The 21,704-nt window shown below is 40.4% G+C and overlaps 2 protein-coding genes across 2 annotated transcripts; both read left to right on the forward strand.

The window, feature by feature from the left end:
* Positions 1-1,597: 1,597 nt before the first annotated feature.
* pdca (phosducin a) lies at positions 1,598-4,277 on the forward strand. Its single transcript, XM_070845682.1, has 5 exons — positions 1,598-1,643; positions 1,814-1,950; positions 2,229-2,448; positions 2,580-2,692; positions 4,089-4,277. Exons 1-5 carry the CDS (start codon positions 1,598-1,600, stop codon positions 4,275-4,277), a joined length of 705 nt encoding a protein of 234 aa, XP_070701783.1.
* A 2,693-nt stretch (positions 4,278-6,970) lies between these two features.
* Positions 6,971-18,381, forward strand: LOC139214109 (kinesin-associated protein 3-like). The gene is made up of 20 exons (XM_070844860.1): positions 6,971-7,115; positions 8,278-8,409; positions 9,272-9,429; positions 10,206-10,267; positions 11,126-11,267; positions 12,192-12,291; positions 12,392-12,516; positions 12,622-12,720; positions 12,915-13,093; positions 14,123-14,285; positions 14,445-14,545; positions 14,649-14,757; positions 14,993-15,105; positions 15,325-15,490; positions 16,096-16,221; positions 16,525-16,623; positions 16,767-16,852; positions 17,013-17,166; positions 17,684-17,768; positions 18,146-18,381. The coding sequence occupies exons 1-20, from the start codon at positions 7,087-7,089 to the stop codon at positions 18,246-18,248; spliced, it is 2,331 nt and encodes a 776-aa protein (XP_070700961.1). The 5' UTR covers positions 6,971-7,086; the 3' UTR covers positions 18,249-18,381.
* Positions 18,382-21,704: the final 3,323 nt, after the last annotated feature.

The following is a 21,704-nucleotide window of genomic DNA, read 5'->3' on the forward strand; positions in this document are numbered from 1 at the left end:
GTTTACATTTAGATACTTTCTGTATATATTTATTGTCGAGTTACTACATTATTGTTTGAATACCCAGAAAGTTGTATTTTTCTTTTTTGCATAATCATCGCCTTAGTCAAATACTTTGGTCATATGAAAGTAAAGTACATTACTCAGATATTTCCAATGTTTTTCATTGTTTAAAACTCGTGCAACTACTTGAAATCCATTTTCTAAACTACATTTCATTTAAACCAACTACACAAGAACTGTCTCTCTTGTCTCTGATAACATGAAGGAATTAACTGCCTCAGAGCATTATCTGTTGCATGACTGACGTAGTGTTGGATAGGACCCTGTTGTCATTGACAGCTCAGCTGTATCAGCATAATAGGTTTCCTCACCAGTGCACAGTCTGCATGTAACCAGCAGCATTCACTCCACATTTTGACAAAAGGAAAGGAGAGATCATGAGTGCAAAGGAACCCAAATGCGATGATTTTACATTTCAGAATTACTTTCAAGAACTATATAATCTATTTAATCAATGATTATGCTGGCATTAAATGAAGTGTAAAATGAGAAAGTAACATTCTCTCCTAAAAATGGAGTCTGTCACCAAAGGTTTATCTTAAATTGTCAGGGTCACAACTTGTTTGGGTTACAAAAAGGTAAAGAGAATAACAGGCTTAGCTAGATCACACACACAGCACATACATAATCAGATGTCCTAGGCATGTGTACTTGTCAGACTCCTGGTAATCTCATCATAATCTGATAAGTAAACGTCAGTCTGGCTCACACTAAGTGGTTGTGAGAACAATATGTTCAACAGCATAGACCCATGCACATGCACACACACAACGTTGTTGATAGTTAGCTTTGGGTGTGTCAAAGTGTTGAACATTGCTGTTATGGCAAGGTTTTGCTCACCGTTTTAGCCTTTCTTCCTCACCAAAAAACAACGCCTACCCTGGTGTATTAATCTGTGTATTTTACCGTCTGGTGGTGTGTTATTCCTTTAGCAAAGTGTGAGTTCATGTCAAATCATGAAACAATGATAGCTCTGTGTCAAACTTACAATGATGTTTACTCAGAGAACATTAATAACATTCATTTCATTTTCGATTAATTTCTAAAGAAGTAAAACTTAAGTCATGACCATCATTTGCATTAAAGGATAATTCATCTTGGTTTATTTCAACTTGCTATATTTCCCATTAGTGTAGCTATGGTTGGTGCTAACTTTGCGCTCCTCCAAACATAGATCCTTTTGCAGTTAGCCCTAATGGCTGTTCCAGTTTATGTGTTTACTCTTGGTCAGAATCAGAGACAAGCATTAATGCAAAAAACATGTTTATTAGTAATGCTACAGGAGGCTCCCAAGTCCTTATTTCACCAAATAGCTACAACAGAGGTAGCAAGTACAAAGCTGACATGGCCCAGAGTGCCCCAATGGCCACATGTATGGGAAATACATCAGGTTGAAATTAACTGGTATTTTCCTTTGGTTTCCTCCAATTGAGATGAATTTATAACATGGCCTTCAAAGGGCACATCTGCTCTCTGTGTGGAACTGGTCAGGTTATCCATTTTGTGTTTATTTGTATTGCAGACTGCTATCAGGATGTCTGGAGCAGCCCAGGAAGAAGATTTGCCTGCCAATCACACAGGTCAGACATATTAGTCAGACAGACATGAATCCCTAAAATGGCTGTCTAGTCTCACTCACACACTGTAGCTTTTGTAAGTCAGTCAGTCAGTACAAGAGGTGTACCATTATCACTCAAAACCAAAATCTCTATGAAAAGTTTCATTGACGTGCACATCTTTGTATCTGCAGGTCCAAAAGGGGTAATTAATGACTGGCGAAGGTTTAAGTTGGACAGTGTGGATCAGACAGTCCCGCAAAACAAGAGAGAGCTGCTCAGACAAATGTCCAGTCCACGAGAGGATGACAAGGAAAGAACCAACAGAAAGGTGGATAAACACAGAAAAACATACCCTCTGTACATTTTATAATAAAAGGATTTCAGTAGACATGATAATAGACACAACTGCAAAGACAACAAAAACATATCCACAGACAGAGGAAGAGAATCGAAATCATAGAGCACAGCATCCGTACACACATAAAGTAACACAAAGTTACAGGAAGACCAGCACAATCAAACAAAAACATTACACTGTGGCTTGCTTTGGACAAACATGTCTGCCAAAAGAATACATTTAAATCCTTTATATTTCTTTACCTCTAGATGAGTGTTCAGGAGTACGAACTGATCCAAGAAGAGGATGAACGTTGCCTGAAACGCTACAGAAAACAGTGTATGCAGGACATGCATGACCGCCTGAGCTTCGGTCCTACATTTGAGGAAGTCTATGAGCTTGAGAGTGGAGAAGACTTCCTAGAGGTCATAGAGAAGGAACATCGGTTAACCCTAGTGGTAGTCCACGTCTACCAGCACGGGGTCAAAGGTAAGGATTTTTTCTATCATGTGTGTGTATCATGTGATGTATTAGTTAATTGACTTGACATGTTACAATTATGGTTAAAGCTATGGTTCACTACAGTGCTGCTCATGCATGAATTGTCTGTCCTTTGTTAGGCTGCGAGCAGGTGAACTCATGTCTGGACTGTCTGGCTTCGGAGTACCCCAGTGTTAAATTTTGTCGCATTGATGCTGTGGCCACAGGGGCTGCTGAGCGCTTCTCCTCTGAGGTTAGTAAATTGTTAAAAACAAAAATAACAAAGAAAATGATGAGCATAATTAATAGAGTAGACTGAATGACTGAATTGCAATGATCCCTTTGGGACATTGGACTGTGGTAACAGAGTTTGTAGTCACTCTACTGTGAAGAACTGCAAGGTTATGAGAGGTTAATTGACCGCTAAACATGTCCCATGAACAGCAATTGTTGATATGCATGCAGCACTAGGAAAAGCAATAAAACAGCTATGAAACTAGAGGCTTCAAAACTAAAAGTCCCTTTTGCATATTTCTGTATGTTTTTCTTCTGTATCTGAGGAATGATGAGGATTAAACAAATCAGACTGACGAGAAATTGAAAAACTGACTGTAATGCAATTTTCACACATGGGAGAAAAGCAACACATTGATTCTGTTCCATGTTTGCTGACTCTGGACACCTGGAACTATCCTACAATGCCCCTGGTTAATCCCTGGTGAAAATGCCCAATATGTAGCCATGAAATCCATATTGAAGACTTTCAAAAAAATCATCCAGAAACCAGAAGCCAATTCCCCATCAACTCACTAAATTGAGTGCAGCAAATAACATCCACCACTAACAATCAGTTCAGTCAGGAAAACTGACTGTTGCTTTTGTCTTCCTCCATGTTAAATGATATTATGAATACAAATCTGCCTGTGTTGGCATGGTAAACTGCATTTTGCCAGAATGAAAATCTTGACAGGTGTAGCTACTCTAACTCTAACATTACGAAATCCATTTCAGTTCAAACGCAGCTGAATTTCCAGTTACACCTGCATACTGCTTGCATTAAAAAAAAAAATTATTATTTGGTTGGCAGTTTGACTTGACTTTGACTTTTTCTTTACTGATCCCCCATAGGGGGGAATTCACATTACAGCAGCAACAATAGAAAAAAAAGAGTAAAGAAAACAACAGTAGAAAATAAGCAGTAGCAAATAAATATATGTTGTATATCTTTTATACCCGTTTTTTACTTGTTGTATTGTACTTTTATTTGTATTCTGTACGGCGACCTTGAGAGCCTTGAAAGGCGCCCTAAATAAAATGTATTATTATTATTATTATTATTAAATATATGTTGTAATGATAAATAAATATTTACACTATGGACATAAGATGTACAAGTATGGACAGGAATATGAAAGGAATGGAATGATGTGAATGAAAACAGTGTATTAACATCAGCCAGTGATGCTGATGTTAAAGAGTCTGATGGCTGATGATTGTAGTAGTGTTACTAAGTGCTACTGATGAAATTAGAGCAGCATTGACATAAACTCCTAGTTATTGACAAAAGTTAATTAAAATTGTTACAAGATGCTGAGCACTAACTATATTATACTACAAGTTGATTTAGATTCCTATTACTGTTCTTCCAGGTTCTTCCTGCTCTGCTGGTGTACAAAGCTGGTGAATTGCTGGGTAATTTCCTGTCTTTTACCAAACACTTCAGTGAAGACTTCTTCGCAACGGACGTGGAAGCATTTCTCAATGAATATGGCCTGTTACCTGAAAAGGAGTTCACAGCATGTGCTGATGGTGAGGAAGAGGGAGGGGATGTAGAGTAGAAAGACAAGAGGTAAGAGGAAAAGGGTGATAGAACAGGAGGAAGTGTGGTGGAGGTGAGTGGATAAAAGCAGAGGAAGAGGAAACAGGAAGAGGGGATGGGAATTTGGGAAAGAAATGGGAGAAAACAGTGGGATAGTGTTCCAGTTATGACACACACACACACAGAAAACAGAAATCACATGTTGCATGTGCAGATAAAGACACAATAGTTCACATCCACCAGCACACACTTAGATAATTGTATTTAGAAGCAATGGAGACCACATGTTGTGAGAAAGCCTGTGCTGAAGTACTGTTTTGCAGTCATATCATAAATAAAAGACGACTTTACTGAAGTGCTCCATGTCTGTGTCTGTCTGTGTAATGTTGTACAGGCTACAACTGGCCTGCAAAATCCCTAATGGTATATCTCATCTAACGAGCGAAGTTACCATTTTAATAGTCTTTCAGCAGGTCAACTCTTCTTTCAGGTGACAATATGTTTACTTATCTTATGGAGTATGTGGAAAATTATGTGATCGTTTTAGCCACAGTGCCCTCTTGTAAAAACAAAAAAAGACTGCAAAAGTAAACAATGTCACGATTCAGAAAACCCAAGCACAGAATCACTGGACAGAGACTGGAGTAAGGCCACACGATGGCTTTACTTTGAGGTAAAGGCAGACAAATGTACAGTCTGTTCCAGAAGTCAAAACCATAACTTCAGGCAATCAAGCAGAAGTACAGTCATACGTCACAGAAACAAGTCAGAGAACAGGCGCAGGTCCGAAACCCAGATACTCAAAGAAACAAATCCAAAGCAGGCAAAACACTAACAACGACCTGGCAAACAACAAGGGCAGACTGACTGGTATAAATACTAAGAGATAATGAGCTGATCAGCGGCAGACTGAGCTGGCTGGCAGCTGATTAGTAGGCAAATAATTCAGAGGGAGTGAATAGTGAACTGGTGGGGAGATGCTGGCTGGCAGATAAGCAGAGGGGTGTGCAGGAGGCTGGGGTTTAGAAGCAGGAAGCTCCAGCAGCGTCCATAACAAATAAGGATACAATCCCGGGGAATCACGTAGAGATAGACAACCATCCACGCTCACGCTCACACCTACGGGCTGTTTGGAGTCACCACTTAACCTGCATGTGTTTGGACTGTAGGAGGAAGCCCGCAGAGAACCATTGATGCAAAAAGGTGGTGGTGAAAATATGGTCTTCATCTTCACATTAAAAGTTAACATCCAGGAAACACTGATAATCAACTGCATTTGACATCAAGCATCAATGATGTAAACAGACTCCATCAATTCATTAATTAATCAATCAAGGTAACCCCAAATTGATTATTTTTGGAAATGCCCACTATTCATTTTCATTCTATTCATGTGAGTGTAATACAGGCCTGCATGAACCCCGCCTTGAACCTGCCGGCAGGTTAGTGGGTCCTCCCACAGCCCAAAGACATGCAGGTCAGGTTAATTGGTGACTCTACATTGCCCGTAGGTGTGGGTGTGAATGGTTGCCTGTCTCTATGTGTTGTTATTGTGATTATAATAATAATAATAATACATTTTATTTTTAGGGCGCCTTTCAAAGCTCACAAGGTCGCCGTACAGAATACACATAAAACATACAATATAATAGATAAAACAGGTGTAAAACAGGTATAAAAACAAGCAATAAAATACAGTAGCAGTGCAAAATGAATCAGAGGGAGTAGGAAAGTGTGAAAAGATGGGTTTTGAGTCTGGATTTGAAGAGGTCAGGGGGGAGTGAGTTCCATAACTGGGGAGCCGAGCGGCTGAACGAGTGACGAGGCGAGCAGAGGGAACAGAGAGATGGACAGAGGAAGAGGATCGGAGGGTGCGGGTAGGTGCAGAAACGTGGATGAGGTCAGAGAGGTATGGAGGGGCGAGGCTGTGGATGGCTTTGAATGTGTGAAGCAGGACTGATTGACTGGCCTCTCGCCCAGTGTCAACGGGGATTGGCTCCAGCACCCCATGACCCTCAAGGATAAGCTGTTTATTTAATGGATGGATGGATGGACCATGCCTGCCTGGCATACAACAGTACTGCAACGGTAGATAACTATTCATTCAGTGTGTAAATGACACTCAATACGACAGGCGATCACAATCACCACTTTTAACCTCAGATGATGTGAATGTGCCACCAAAATGCTGCATTCACATGGCTTCAACAGGTAAGACTGAAAGAAGAAATCATGGTCATAAGGTGTTTCCCTTCTTTTTTTTTAAAAAAAGAGATGAGCTCACATAATAATGATTGTTGCAAATAGCAAAAGTTTGAGCCAAAAAACATTTTCCAAGTCCAAGTCTTCTGTTTTGCAATACAATCCCATGACTTTTATTTTTATTTATTCTGACATTATAAAAAAAAAACGAGTCCTCTAAATTCTATGCAAATGTGATAAAGCCAGGCCCATCGCATCAGGAAAACTACAGCACTGAATTGGGACAATAACTCCAAGCGTTTAGCCTCGCAGGCAGCTCTTCATCGTCCTACACACTTAAAACTCTGTTGATTTGTAGATGTTAAGTTGGTATGTGAGGCCATGGTTCAGATAGCAGTTACGATCTAGTGCCAATCGTTTTAAATGCTACTTAGCGCGAGAGGCGCCGCTGACCTCCGAGATCTAAGAGGAAAGGGGGAAACCTCCATGTTTGTAGTCCAGTCCCGCTGTTGATACTGCTGCTAGCGACTACCGCACGGAATTCTGTGATTGTGATTTGGGGGAGTCATTAAATGTGATCAAGCTACTAAGTTCATTTAAACTTTGACAGATTCGATTTGAGGAAGATGCAGGATGACGCACGCTACCTTAAACGGTGAGACGCAGCAAAGCTAACATGATTTTAACGTTAACTTAAAGCTGGTCTGGGGGGGTAGTAACGTTAGCTAGCTAATATTACTACAAAGCCTGTCGCACGCTAATATAATTAAACATGATACCTATAGTTGACGAGCACCTAGCTAGAAGACACTGAGTGTCTGCTACTGAAATCCCACCGTATCTAGTTAGCCCTGTTGTGTGTAGCTCAATTGCGTGGAGAGGAGCTCACACCAATTTCTGGTCAAACTTCAGGGGATTTCATACCTTCTTACTCACCAGGAAAAGAGAGTACCGATTGTAAGATGATTTAAAAGGCTTTGTAATTCACAATGACCCACTGATCAGTTCGGCATGTATATAATCCACACTTGAGACATATATTTGAAAAAAAAGTCACATTTAACAACCAGTGCGTTTGCCTCTGTAATCATGTCTCTCCATAACCGCCCCTTTGTGGAAGGTAGCGCTGACTGGAACCAACCAGTGTTGTATGTTATATTTCCACAATGCCGAATTCACCACAAGAAAATACAAAATCATAAAAAACTAACTTCATTTACCAACCGACATATATTTTCGCTGGCGAACAATACATCGCTAAACCTACAGATTGTTAAACGGGGTTTGGCATTACATTCCCACAATGAAGGGGGGGTAGGATACCTAGGTTACAGCAAACATAGCCAATAAGCTACTGTGAAAATAAGTTACCAGTAAACTCCCTAGTTAATTAGCTGCCTTTTGTTTAATTCGCTTGCTATATTGTGATTTACACCACGACCTGATCTAACCTGTCAACATTGGGTGTGCTAGCCCTTTAGCCAGTGCGGTCATCTGTATGTGGCTGCCTGGGCGTGTCTTGTACAGTGTGTGGGGAAACACTGCGTCCTCATTGTTCCAGTGACTATCTATCTATCTATCTATCTATCTATCTATCTATCTATCTATCTATAAGTAAAAGTAAGTAATCAAGATCCTGTGAAAGAAGAATGATAAAAACAGACATAAAGTCATTTTTCAGAAGTCACTAATGTGAAACTCACAGCCTATTCAAGGGTTATTTAAACCATCTAAAATGAACTCACTGGAGTTTTACAAGGTCGTGGAACATGTATGTAATGCTTGCGTTATTGTTCACTGTTCGTCCTGATCCGAAGCAAAGTGACTGCGGGCAGCTTGGATGTCCACCCTACAGAGAAGGCCCTTGTGATCCACTATGAGGTGGAAGCATCTATACTTGGAGAGACTGGAGGTCATATGCTGGGCGAACGCAAGGAGGGACAGAAAATGTGAGTGTGCTGTTTTATTTTCTCCACATGACTCTCATTCTTCCCCAAGTCCTGATGGTTCAATCTCTTCCTCTGCGGAGAGCTATTTTCATCTGTGTTTAAATAAATGTGTCAATGAAATGAATCCTGAAATAAATAAATGAGGCAATAATATATGACTATATACAAATCAATGTATAGAAATGATTCAATATTGTTAAATAGATAAACAGGTTTTTAAGCTTTTAAAAAGGACTCATTTCATCATGCCACATTTATTCATTTCATCAGACTTTATTTCATAATGACACATTTATTTGTGTGAATGTTTCCAACACTACATCTACAGAAAACTCTTTATTATTATTCTTCTGCCCCCTTTTTTGGCACTGAACTCCTTTTCAAAATAGCAACTTCATTCAAACATCAACGAATTCAGCTCAATTAGGACATGCCAGGAATTTTCTTAGTCATAACGTCCATACTTCGTGAAATATTCAACGTTTTGTGGGAAATGTTCCTCATTCAAAAGAATGGACAGAATGCCCATGTGTTGAATTTTCACTTTCACTATTCATTCATACTTTCAGCTGCAAACATCATTCTAATATTAAAATGTTCCACAACTTCCATGGTTTGCCCCCCCCCCCCCCCCCCCCCCCCCCAATTTTGTTTTCTACCTCTTAATATTTATTTTTAACCTCATTTGAATTGGAATCGTTCTATTCAGGCTGTTCCTTGAAATCACCATATTGAAACTAATTATAGCATTTCACTTACTCAAGCTTGCATTCCTTTAAATCAGTTGAATGCTGTGAAAATGGATGAAGTCAAACAGCCCTTATCTGTCTTCCTTCTCTTTGTCCTCTCTTTCTCCCTCCAGCATCCGTGTGAAGAGTCTTTCTCCTACCACAGATGTGGGAGCTTTGGCCAAGAAAGTGGTGGAGGAGTGTAAGCTCATCCCTCCCTCTCGTTTGCCCCAGGTGGAGCAGCTCCTCTACTACTTGCAAAACAGGAAATCATCCCCGGTGGAGGGCAAGAGTACGTCATGTCACCATTATTAAATACTTGATCTAGACTTTAACATATCCTCATTCTCACCATCAAAATTTGATCACAAGCCTAAACTCAATTTATTTTACTCGTGACACCTGGCACCATACTCCTGATTAGCAACACTGCACTTCATAAACGTTCAGTTGATTGAATTATTTTACTTGTCTCTGGGATGCCTCGTTGAATGCTACTCTTTCTATGGCCCACACAAAACGTCACATAGTGTGGAGAGTAGTAAACGTTGCTCCACACAGACATTCTATTTCAGGCAAATTTTGAGAAATTCAGCTGGCTCTGAACACTGCAACTAATATGTGAAGACAAGGGGATGGCAGCTTTGAGGAGTGTTAAAGGTTATTATATTAAAAACATTAGTGAGTGAAACTGAGCCAGAAAATGAGCTAGAGACTCTGCCTGCTGACAGACTCTGCTAATCAACTGAGCTAACAAAGCAGCACAAAAGCTAAGAGAGCTTGTCATCCGCCAGCTGTTGTGTACAGACCAAGAATGAATGTGAGACCTGAACGTGCAGCCACAGAGGCAAAGGATGGGGGCGGAGGAGGGTGCATATTTGTTTTGAACTGAGATCCTGAGGTGTACAAGACCTTTTAAATCATTGTTAACCAGTACACTAATTAGCCATGTAGATCCTGTTATTACTATATGTTATTGAATGCATGGTGAGAAACTAACCAAAATTCATCAGAAATTCAGCACTGTAATGTTTTCACTGTTGGATGTTTTTATTTTTGTGTTACCAGTGGAGAAGAAAGAGAAAAAAACAGTGAAACCCAGAGCGCTGACACCGTTTGAAGGAATGGAGGTAACGCTTTAAAGATACTGCTCATTGTTCATGTATGGTATCTGTTCTGTACCTGTGCCCTTTGTGTTCTTTAGCGGTAACACTATATTCATGCATTAACACGTCACTCAGACATAAATGATGGGGGCTCCCATGCAAGGTGCCAGCCTGCTGATCAGGGGGAAACTAACCATTCACGCCGTCACAATTTGGGGTTCTGTATCTTGCCCTAGGATACTTTGACATTGAGGAGCCGGGATTGAGCCACTGATGGACTGTCTCACAGCCACTCCTCTTGTTCCCTCATAGCCGTTTCGGTTTGATTTCAGATCTCGGGCAGCATTCAATCAATTTGGTTCTGCGTTTTTCATCACTGTTCTTAAGTTTGCTGAATCTGATTTGCACTGACACCAAATTTGAGGCATCTCTCTTAAGCAATAATCTATGATTTCCCATTTCTTTATTTCTGTTAAATTGAATTGGCAGTATGGTTGGTGAAAGACTAAAACCCCAAAGCTTCAAATCTCATTTTTGTTTTATTTGACTGGAATAGTGTGTCAAGCCTTATTATCAGTCATTATTTCATTCCTCTGTTGAATACTTGACTCTGATTGGTCAAGTACAGCATTCTACAGTCTGTTATTTCTGTATAGCTGACAGTTGCCATGTATAACAGACAATTGTAATGAACACAGTTTTTGAGTCAGTATTTTGTGTCAAATAGTTGATTTCTTTAGTACAAAGCTGTGATAAGCCGGATAATGTACAACACCCTGCACTGTGCTGCTGCATCGCCCTGTCAGGGTTTGTTTTGCCACAATGAGCGGATGGCTGTACATTCTCTCTTACGTAACACTGTGTTTATGTTTGTCTTTGCAGTTAAATGAGGAAGCCAGTGTAACCAGGGTAGATGAGTACGTTGAACTGCTCTATGAAGGCATCCCAGAGAAAATCAGAGGCTCGGCTCTCATTCTGCAGCTTGCCCGCAACCCCGATAACCTGGAGGAGCTACTACACAACGGTATACTGCCACCTGCTAATACAAATGTTTAGCGCTTCTTATATTTTCATTATCACTAAAATCATTGAAACATACTTTTTCAGCCAACATTTGATTTTCACACCTCAGCTCAATTTTTCATAACATCTTTGGTAAAATCAAACTTGCCTGTGGTTATCCAAAGAAACTAGTAGCACTTTGGATCAGCTGAAAGTAAGTTTTGATGCTGCATTTTAGTTTCAAGTCAACTGTGTTGCTGTGTTGTAAATAGTCAACTAACGCTGTCATTCAAGTAAGGAAATCATAACCCAAACATTAATGCAGAGATTGATCTTTATTTAGAGCAATATTAATGCTAAAGTGAAAGCCACTGCTGTATAGCAACGGACACTGGCTGTGGCTCAGAGGTAGAGTGGGTCGTCCTTCAATCGGAAGGCCGGTGGTTCGATCCCCGGCTCCTATGAGTCAGCATGTCGAAGTGTCCTTGGGGAAGACCCTTAACCCCCCAGCTTGCTGCTGTGTGTGTGTGAACGAGAAGTCTCCTCCGACTTAGATTCCTCCTGAATGAATGGTGTGTGAATGGGTGAATTAGGTTTGCTAAGATAAAGCTGGTGATAACTGCCATAAATAGGAAAAGAAATATCAAAAACTTCCAGGAAAAAGCTTGGTGTTCTAGATTCTGGTGAAGTAAGCACCCACTGGTGCCGAATAGTTATGAGTTCCTATGACAGGCAACCAAGAGTTGCCAGTAACGATCTCCGTCTCAACTGAATAAATGCCCTTGTTTAATCCAAGTATCCAAATTATGACCCAATTCCTTTTACTGCGTTCAGATGTAGCTAAGTTGGTGTCACAGTTAGCTGTATGTGTGCCAGAATGAGTTCCCTCTCATGAAAACGCCGTCTGTTTGTGTGTGTGTGTGTGTGTGTGTGTGTGTGTGTGTAGAGGCAGCTCTAGGTGCTCTGGCCAGAGTGTTGAGGGAGGACTGGAAACAGAGTGTGGATCTGGCTACCATCATCATTTACATCTTCTTCTGCTTCTCCAGGTAACACACCCTCACACACACAGGCACTTATGTGTATCTTAGTATGTCTTACTGTTCTACTTCATTCATTTTACATGCATATATCTCCTCTCCTCTCAAGTTTCTCTCAGTTTCATGGAGTGGTGAGTCATTACAAAATAGGTGCGTTGTGCATGAGTGTGGTGGAACACGAGCTGAAAAGACATGACGTGTGGCGCGAGGAGCTCCGCAAAAAAAACAAAGCTTATATCCTTTTACCTGCCGTCACTTGCTTTGAGCTGTCAATAATTGTTACTTGACTCGTTTTGTGCGTGCGTGTACAAAATGTATTCCTTAACACTTTTTGTGTACGTGAGTCGGCACCAGAGAATGGCTCTCTAAGAAGAGACCAGGATAAAGCACTGAGAAAGTACCAAGGCCTTCTGGGTAAACAGGAACAGCTGCTCAGAGGTGACTGAAGAACCCTTTTTTTTATGTCACAGGTAGCAGTAACAGCAGAGCTAGTCTTTGTCTTTGCTGTGATCTAAGTGCAGTCAGAATGCATCACTTGAATCCAATTAAGATCAGAATATCTCATAATATATTATAATATCTCTCTCATCATCATTTCTTCCTCTCTTTCCATCCCTCTCTCTGTCTCCCAGTTTCTCTGTATCTTCTGTTGAACCTTGCTGAGGACACGAGGACGGAGCTGAAGATGAGGAATAAAAACATTGTTGGTCTACTGGTCAAAGTCCTTGAACGGGATGACGAGGAACTGCTGGTGCTCGTGATTTCATTTCTCAAAAAACTGTCCATCTTCCTGGAAAACAAGAATGACATGGTGAGTGGAAGAGATGTACTTCAGCGTCCGTCCTGTAAGACTACGTTAATGGTTGTGAAAGGACAGAAGAAGAGCCTAAAATATTTTCACAAAGCAATGTTGAGTGATTTCAAAGTGAGCAAGCCACGAGTCTACAAATGAGGTGATTCACTTGTTAAGTCATGATCTAAGAGACAGAGTCAAATGGCAACATTTCTAAGGAACTTAGTATATCCCATTATTAAAGACAAGACTGAGATACTTGTAGTAGATTCCAGAAGCCAAATAGAGTAACACTGTCTCTGGAGACTAGTGAGCAAGTCAGGAACCGCAGGACTTATTTGGAATCTTAACTTTGAAAGTCACACCAGTAACTTAACCGGGGACGGCTGTTAATCGCCTGAAAGACATATCAAGGAGGATTTATATCTCAAGCTGACTGAGAAGCTGATTCATGGATTCATCTCAACCAGGTTGGATTTCTGTAATGCTATCTTTGCAGGATTATCCAAACAAACAAGCGGAGACACGAAGCTCGTTCATGCAGAAACACGTGCACACACAAAAGCAACTCATTACTCTGTTGCTTAAATCCGTTCACTGGCTCCCAGTGCATCACAGACTCAACTTCGCAATTCTTCATTTAGTCTTTAAACTCTATATTTTTGTAATAATAATGTATCAAATGACAATGTGTAATCAATATGACAATATGCCGAGCCTACAGTGAATTATCAGCTGTATATTATTTATTACTATTTATTCTAATTTAGTTCATATATGTAATTGAGTATAACTTCTCTCTCACCTGCCTCATTTATTTCTGTCGTTTATGTGAAGCGGCTGCTGGACCACTGCAAGCCATTGATCTGTCTACTATGTTACTTGTTGTGATTATGTTTTGTCTGATGTTTGTCTTACTCTACTTCTTGTAATACTTATTGCTTTACGCTCAATAGTTGTTCCCATGCTCAACTATTATGTTCCTTTGTGCTCTAATGACTCAGTATCATTCACTTGGCGCTATCTGTTTCTGCTTGTGGTTTACAGGCTGAGGTGGATACTGTAGAGCGACTGGCTCGTCTGGTCCCCTGTGACCATGAAGACCTCTTAAACCTGACTCTGCGGCTGCTGCTCAATCTTTCCTTTGACTCTGGACTCAGAGCCAAGATAGTGGAAGTTGGACTGCTACCTAAACTGACTGCCTTGTTGGGTAACAGTACACAATACATGCACAGCATTGTAGATTATTCACAATACAGTAGCCACGTGATGATTAACTGTCTGTGGAGCTCATAATGTTCGTAGCCATGCTGGCAAAGTGGTTCTGCTACAAGAATGACTGGTGTTGTGTTTGCTTGTTGCCACTCAGGCGATGAGAACAACCGTCAGGTAGCCATGCGCATCTTGTATCACATCAGCATCGACGACAGCTTCAAGGGCATGTTTGTTTACACTGACTGCATACCTCAGGTACAACTTCAAACAAACTAAAGGAATATGAAGTGTTCATCCCAACATTTATACTGACTTTGGTAGTTCTAAAGTCACAAGGAAACATTGTGTTTGTGTCTAGTTGATGCAAATGCTGTACGAGCACAGTGAGGAGGAGATTGAAGCTGAGCTCATCTCTATCTGCATCAATCTGGCTGCAAACAAGAGGAATGCACAACTCATGTGTGAGGGTATGTTTATGCTTCATTCTACATTTTATGAACAGATAATGGCTCATTACGTCTGTAAAGTCCCCCAGACCACTGACACTTTAAGTTGATCTTCCAGTCACTGACTGCGGTGTTGCACCACTAAGTTGAGTCTTGGCTCATCTGTGCACACAAGTCTGCTTCATTGATCTGTGTGATCCGGGATTGGGTCTGTGTCAAGATTGGGTCTTGAGTCTGTTTGTGTCTTCCTTGCAAGGAAACGGATTGAAGATGCTTATGAAGAGAGCTCTGAAGATGAAAGACTGCCTCCTGATGAAGATGATCAGAAACATCTCGCAACATGACGGCCCAATCAAACCACTGTTCATAGTGAGTTACAAATACACAGTACTACTCCCAAAATCCCACTTCTGGAAAAAAAAATCTATGTCCAGGTCTATGGTAAGGTTTTACACAAGTTAGTGGTGGTTGTTAGTATTAGTATTGGCATTAATGGTAGTGGTGCTAGCAGTAGAAGCAGTCTTTCATTGTACAGGAGGCTTCTATTTCCCAGTGATGTGAATGATTTCTTATGTCTTTCTCTGTCAGGACTACGTTGGTGACCTGGCAGCAGAGATTCGTGCAGAGGAAGAGGAGGAGTGGGTTCTGGAGTGTCTGGGGACACTGGCCAACCTCACTATCCCCGACCTGGACTGGGAGTTGGTGCTGAAGGAGTACAACCTGGTGCCCTACCTCAAAGACAGGCTTAAACCAGGTACAGGTTAGATTTGCACACACACAGACAGAAACCAGAGCATTTTCCTTAATAGTAACACGTATCAGTATTGGAACCCAGCTGATATAGCAAAAATAGGTTTGCATTGGCATATACCGTCGGTGCATATGGGATACACTGGATGCAAAGAAGTGTAGTTACAAATTGCAGCAGTGTATGTATATGTATATATCAGAATTTCCTATACAGTATATGATCTATTCACTGTTTGTATTATTCATGTGTAAAGTATTCATACATGTCTCTCTTGCAACATTTAAACAACCAAATTTTAGGCATCCTTGCCAAATTTTTTTGTTCATGTTATAGTGTGCAATTGTAAAAAGATAATCTAACATCTTGCATGTCATGATTGGGTTTTTATTATTCTCAAATATCTGTCTTGATCTCAATCAGTTTGGCTCCAGTATATAAACTACTTGATTTGGCTCAGTGTGTTCAGTTCTTTGCATGTGTAAAAGCCCTCAGTCATCACTTTAGGTACTTTCTTTGCTGCAACTTCTTTTCTACTACAACAACCTAAGTTACCAACATTTAATCATGTTTGATTTTCTTAGATTTGTCTTTAAATGTGTGTGTGTCAGGCTCCGCAGAGGATGACCTCATCCTTGAGGTGGTGATAATGATTGGAACAGTTTCCATGGATGACGCCTGTGCTGCCATGTTGGCTAAATCTGGCATTATTCCTGCCCTTATCGACTTGCTGAACGGTAATACACACACACCTGAGGTTTTGTTCAAAATGTTTTCTTTTAGGCTCATAAACACGGTCAGTGGTAACGTTAACACACCAGAAAGACAGGCAAAAAGACTTTTTTCGTGTTTGAATGCAGTAACCCAATCTCGAGGTCAAAGAAACAGCTGCTCATTTCTAACTATAAAAAAAACAAAAACCAACCAAAAACAAAATGTTCACAATGTGAAATGTGAAATCTGCCAAGAAATCCATACTTCATGAAATGATCAGTATTTTGAACTGCTTTCCATATGTTCCTTATGTTTGTTGAATGTAGCCAAGCAGGAGGATGATGAGTTTGTGTGTCAGATTGTTTACGTCTTCTATCAGATGGTGTTTCACCAAGCTACACGAGATGTCATCATCAAAGACACCCGTATCCTTCCCACAGTGCACTCTGTCTGCCCGCAATGTAAAGATGAATGACATTCTTTTAGCTGAGGTTCAGGTACCACACAGACTGTAACATCTTACTCCACCACGCTGGAAGAATTTCTTTCTTTAACCTCATATCTCCAGAGGCTCCAGCTTACCTGATAGATCTGATGCATGACAAGAATGCTGAGATCAGAAAAGTGTGTGACAACACCCTCGATATTATTGCTGTAAGTGAACACACACACGCATTGCTGCTGCACACACAGGCTAACAAATGTGACACTTCAGGACAGAGTCTTTACTACGGAGTAGAAACACATTGTAGTGTCTTTGTGTGTACATTGTTGTCTAACTTGTTAACCTTCTAACCTTTTCTTCATCTTCCAGGAGTACGACGAGGAATGGGGGAGGAAGATTCAGTCAGAGAAGTTCCGTTTCCATAACAACCAGTGGTTGGAAATGGTCGAGAGCCGCCAAGCTGATGATTCTGAACTATATCTTTATGATAATGATGACAGAACTGATCTGTTCTATAGCGCAGGTACACACACACACTCACACACAATCTATTTGAAAATTCAGACCAAAAGTGACAGCAGCACAAACGTCCATAGGAGTGTCTGTTAGTCTCTTCCACAATGACCTCCATCATTATTGTCAAGATCCTCAGAACCAGCTGGCTTTTCATTAGCACAGACAGCAGCTGACTAAATTGTCCTAACTACAAAAACACTGCATGTTCAGTGGACAAAAATAGTTTTCAGGTACTAAAGGAAGGAATGATGATTTTGTTTATTGATTAACTTATTCACCAGCCATGAAACTTTTGGAGTCAATGCTGATTGCTATTTCTTCTTATGAGACCACTGAATTGAAGCTGCAGTGTTGAGGTGAGGTAGTGTAGTGTAGTAGTCACTGAGTGATGAGGAAAACTACTCTTTACTTAAGAGCTCCAGCTGCTGTAGTAACATTTGATTATGACTTTGGCTTAGTATGAAGTGCAAGCACTTGTTTGTGTGTGCATTTTACTCTCATGTGTATGTGTATGTGTCTTTTAGATGGAATAACTCCAGCAGATGGTTCAGTCAGCCCAGATTTCTTCAGTGACCTACAGCCTCAAAACGGAGACTCGCACCATACAGGGTGAGTTACCATTACACCAGCAACATGAGGTGACTTACAGCAGCTGCTGGGTTGGATGAAAGAAAAAAAGCTTCAAGCCAACAAATAATAACTTGCCAGGTTAAACTCTACCAGCAAGCAGGGGGAAAACAGTAGAAAGCGCTTTGCTTTTTTCCTCAAACACAAAACAATCAGAAGAGAATGTGGTCAGTGATCTCACAGCCATTGATTATCTGGTAACAGTAGCTTGTGTGGGGGTGAGACTTGGATTTATTTGTACTTGTTCTTTCTGTCATCAGAAGAAATCATTATTTTTCTGGTCTAATCAGTCCCAGTTTGAGTTCCCAAGTGGTAAAAGTAACAGTCTGTGTTCATTTCACTGACTTTTTTTTTTCCAGAGATGGCAATGATGTCTTTGACCAGACCAGCTCATCACCTGGACGACCAGCTACTGCTTATGGCTTCAGGACCGATGAACAACCCTTCTATCAGTACTCATAGACACACACGTGCTTGGCTTGTTAAACACTTCAGGACATCCTGTCATCTTAGATACTAGTCGTTCTTCATTATGTTAAACAGATAAGTACTTAAGTCTTCCTTACCCAATGCCTAGAGTCTTCTTACGTTACCAGTGGGTCAGCAAATAATTTAAAGAATATCAACAGACATATTAATACATTTTTGCATGTTTTTCATGAATAGTTGTTGCCTCTTCAAATTCACAGAAGAAACAGAACAGTCAAACTCAAGTTCAGAAAAGTAAAGCCAGTGTGAAAGTGGCCTAAGTTGAAAGTAGTAGTTAAAATTCTGCTGTCTAGTGCCAGCACATGGCTCTGGTCGATCTCATGGCCACCACTCAGTGTGTTGTATATACAGTATGTTATTGATGTCAAACCATAGCAGTATTACATTTATCTAGCGACAAGAAAAGTAGAAACCTCGTCACTGTTATACAGGATGATACCACATACTAAAATGAATGTTATTGATCTGCCCCTGATACTCGCCTGATACTGTATCAGTCCCCTTCAATAACATTGGGATGAACTGAATACGGTGTCCATTCCCCATGCTAGCTTTAGAAAGTCACAGGTCCTCACTGCCAGCACATGTAGCAGCTAGCAGTAGGGTCAAAAATTGTTTACTGGTTGTACATCTACATAGTATTATTAATTGTTTGTAAAGGAGGACACCAGGGAAACCAACTGCTTAAATTAAGTATCTGTTAAATAGGAAAGGAGGAACCTCTGTTTTCCCATTCCTGCTAAATAAAAAAAAAAAAAAATAGCCATAATCCTCGGTTGCCCAAATCTGGTTTCCTCATGGCTGTTGAAATGGCGAGAAGGCACTACATTAAAGGCATCTACATTTTTCATACTATATACAAGTTTTAGCATGTGAAGTGTTTGGTTTGCAAGTTTAACCAATCTACATCCTGAGTTAGAAGCACAAACCCATTTCATATTGAGCACATATTTGGACATTTGAACCAATGATGTTCCTCTGCAGAGCCGTGCATGTATTAGGCACTACATCATTGCTCATAATGCCTTTGGTTTTTAACTACAGTGAGATCAGAACATTTGGGCGACGAGGGATGAATGTTTTTGTTGTATCAACTAAGTCAGCATTATTGGTATGATTTCTTGATAATGACTCTCTTCAGTCTTCTCCAGAAATCACTGTTTTCACTGTGTCATTGTTTGCTATGTATTCTTAAAGCTGCAGATAATTATTACAATAATATTAGTACACTAAATCATGAGTAAAATTTAAAAAATGCACAAAGTACTGTATCATCAACTGGAATAGTCTGGCTAAGGGAACAAATGATGTTCCTTGAGAATGGCACTTACTGCTAGACAACAGAGCAGCTCCAGGTCTATGAATCTCAATCAGAGCAGTATTAATTCCACTTTTCAAAACAAAAATAGATTTTGCCATTAACTACATGCATATGAATATAGTCTCACACTTAATGTATTTGCAGATAACTTGACAATTACGTACATACTATATTACTTCTAGCCATATTTGCACATATTTTAAGGCATGGTTATGTTTTAGTTTTTTTATCATAAGTTATTGTTGTATATCTATGTATACTATGTTTTTTTTAATTCATTTTATTGCTACTCAACAAGACACTGAAAACAAGTAAGTACTGGACTATAGATATGCTCCATCTTCCTGTCTTTCATCCTCAGGAAATTTAAATAAAACTAAAAAAAAATCTCACATCTCATTTGGCTGTTTTAAATCATTAAAGACAATTGATTATATGACTTACAGTTTTCTGCAGAAGTTCCAGGCAGGTGTGAAGAAATGCTGTAAGGTAAGAATGCTTTCAAAAATGTAACATTTCCTCTTTATTTTTATCAATTTACAAAATGCAAGGTGAGCGAGCAAGAAAAATCTAAATCAAATCAATATTTGGTTCCTGGTTCTGGCCGGACTTCTCCGGACAGTAGATGTTGTACCAGGGTCCCACTGCTTTCTGCTGGTTCTGAGCTGATGGCCCTCCTGGACAGTAAACATAATGTGTTTATCATCTGCTGCACTAAATTTCCTTGGCCGACAGCTGCGTCTACGGCCCTCAATGTTGCCTGTTTCTTTGTGCTTCTTCCAAAGAGCTTGAACAGCACATCCTGAAACCCCCGTCTGCTCTGAAATCTTTGCTGATGCAGTATAACGACCTGGTGTCTTGTTGCTGTGCTCAGTCTGAACATCAAACTGTCCACAGCCGCACCTTGGTAGCAGAGTTTGGCTGTTCCTCCCCCAGTTTTAATCCTCCTACAGCTGTCTCTGTGTCAGTTGATGACTGTTTCAATCTACATATAAAACTGATGATCATTAGCACCTGTTTGGTATGATTGCTTGATCATACACCTGACTATGATCCTAAAAATTGATAATTGATGGACCATTCGTAAAATGAACCGTAACCAACCTTATAAACCACCCTAATGAAGGCGAGATAACCTAAATGTTCAGGTAATAAATCAAAATGGGTACACTGGAGTTCAAATTCAAATTCCAACCGGTCTGCACCTCACTGTGTGTGCAATCTCTAAATTCTGCATCTGTCAAAGCTCTGCTGTGATAATCAGCTGGCATAATTGGGTAAGAGGTTTACTCCTGAGACTCACACAGGCTTGAATTTCATTTACATTTATACAATGTAACTTGACCACCGTGTGTCTGTGTTTATTCATCTCAAGCTCACTGTCTGTCTTCATCATCTACCTTCTCTTCACACTCCCTCTGCTCTGTGGGTAAGGTAGTGGCACTTTTCTGCTGGGGAGTCAGAGAACTGGCAGCCTTCATCAACTGGTTCACCTCCTGTTTGGGAAACACCTCCCATTTGCAATTAACCTCTCTCCCCCTCCAAGAAGAGGAAGAAAAAAAAATAGGTTCTTTCCCTTCTCCAGTCTCTGTCTCTTCTTTCCCCTCTTTGATTCTTTCGTGCATGTCTTTATCCTCGGCTGCCTCTTTCTGTTTCATTTTATACAATGTAACTGTCTCAGTAGGCTGTATCCAGGTGATTTCTTTACTGCACTTTGTATGCATTAGTCTGGTTGTATGTGTTGTAGCAAATATAGTGGGACATTTAAGCAGACAAACAAAAAAAAAACTGTAGATATAAACATGACAGGACAGAGGAAACTCTCCGGGGAAACCGAATTCAAGTTTTAGCTTCTGAAATAAAATGTTTTGGACAACTCCACAGCCTAAATCCCACCGGGAGCGTTTGCGGTGCGCTCTGGCTGCAACATGGCCCCAGGAGCTCAGTCTTCAGAAGCAACTGGGCTTGTGCTTAAGAATCGTGTCTGATCTATTTTGCGGGGGAATCCGGACCGGCCACGTTGAATCACCAGAGCAGATCAGGCAGCTTGGAAGACAAAGAAACGGCATGGAGAAACTGTTCAATGAAGACTCTCGATCCACCACATC

The sequence above is a fragment of the Pempheris klunzingeri genome, chromosome 15 (genome assembly GCF_042242105.1).
Source record: "Pempheris klunzingeri isolate RE-2024b chromosome 15, fPemKlu1.hap1, whole genome shotgun sequence".
Taxonomy (NCBI): Eukaryota; Metazoa; Chordata; class Actinopteri; order Acropomatiformes; family Pempheridae; genus Pempheris; species Pempheris klunzingeri.

What these genes read in the sequence shown, in the direction of transcription:
- pdca (XM_070845682.1), top strand. Translation starts at nt 1,598, where the DNA reads ATGTCTGGAGCAGCCCAGGAAGAAGATTTGCCTGCCAATCACACAG. An exon ending in AGGAAAGAACCAACAGAAAG is followed by an intron (nt 1,951 to 2,228) that starts GTGGATAAACAC and finishes CTTTACCTCTAG; the next exon opens with ATGAGTGTTCAGGAGTACGA. An exon ending in CTACCAGCACGGGGTCAAAG is followed by an intron (nt 2,449 to 2,579) that starts GTAAGGATTTTT and finishes GTCCTTTGTTAG; the next exon opens with GCTGCGAGCAGGTGAACTCA.
- LOC139214109 (XM_070844860.1), top strand. Translation starts at nt 7,087, where the DNA reads ATGCAGGATGACGCACGCTACCTTAAACG. An exon ending in CGCAAGGAGGGACAGAAAAT is followed by an intron (nt 8,410 to 9,271) that starts GTGAGTGTGCTG and finishes TTCTCCCTCCAG; the next exon opens with CATCCGTGTGAAGAGTCTTT. An exon ending in CAAAGACAGGCTTAAACCAG is followed by an intron (nt 15,491 to 16,095) that starts GTACAGGTTAGA and finishes TGTGTGTGTCAG; the next exon opens with GCTCCGCAGAGGATGACCTC.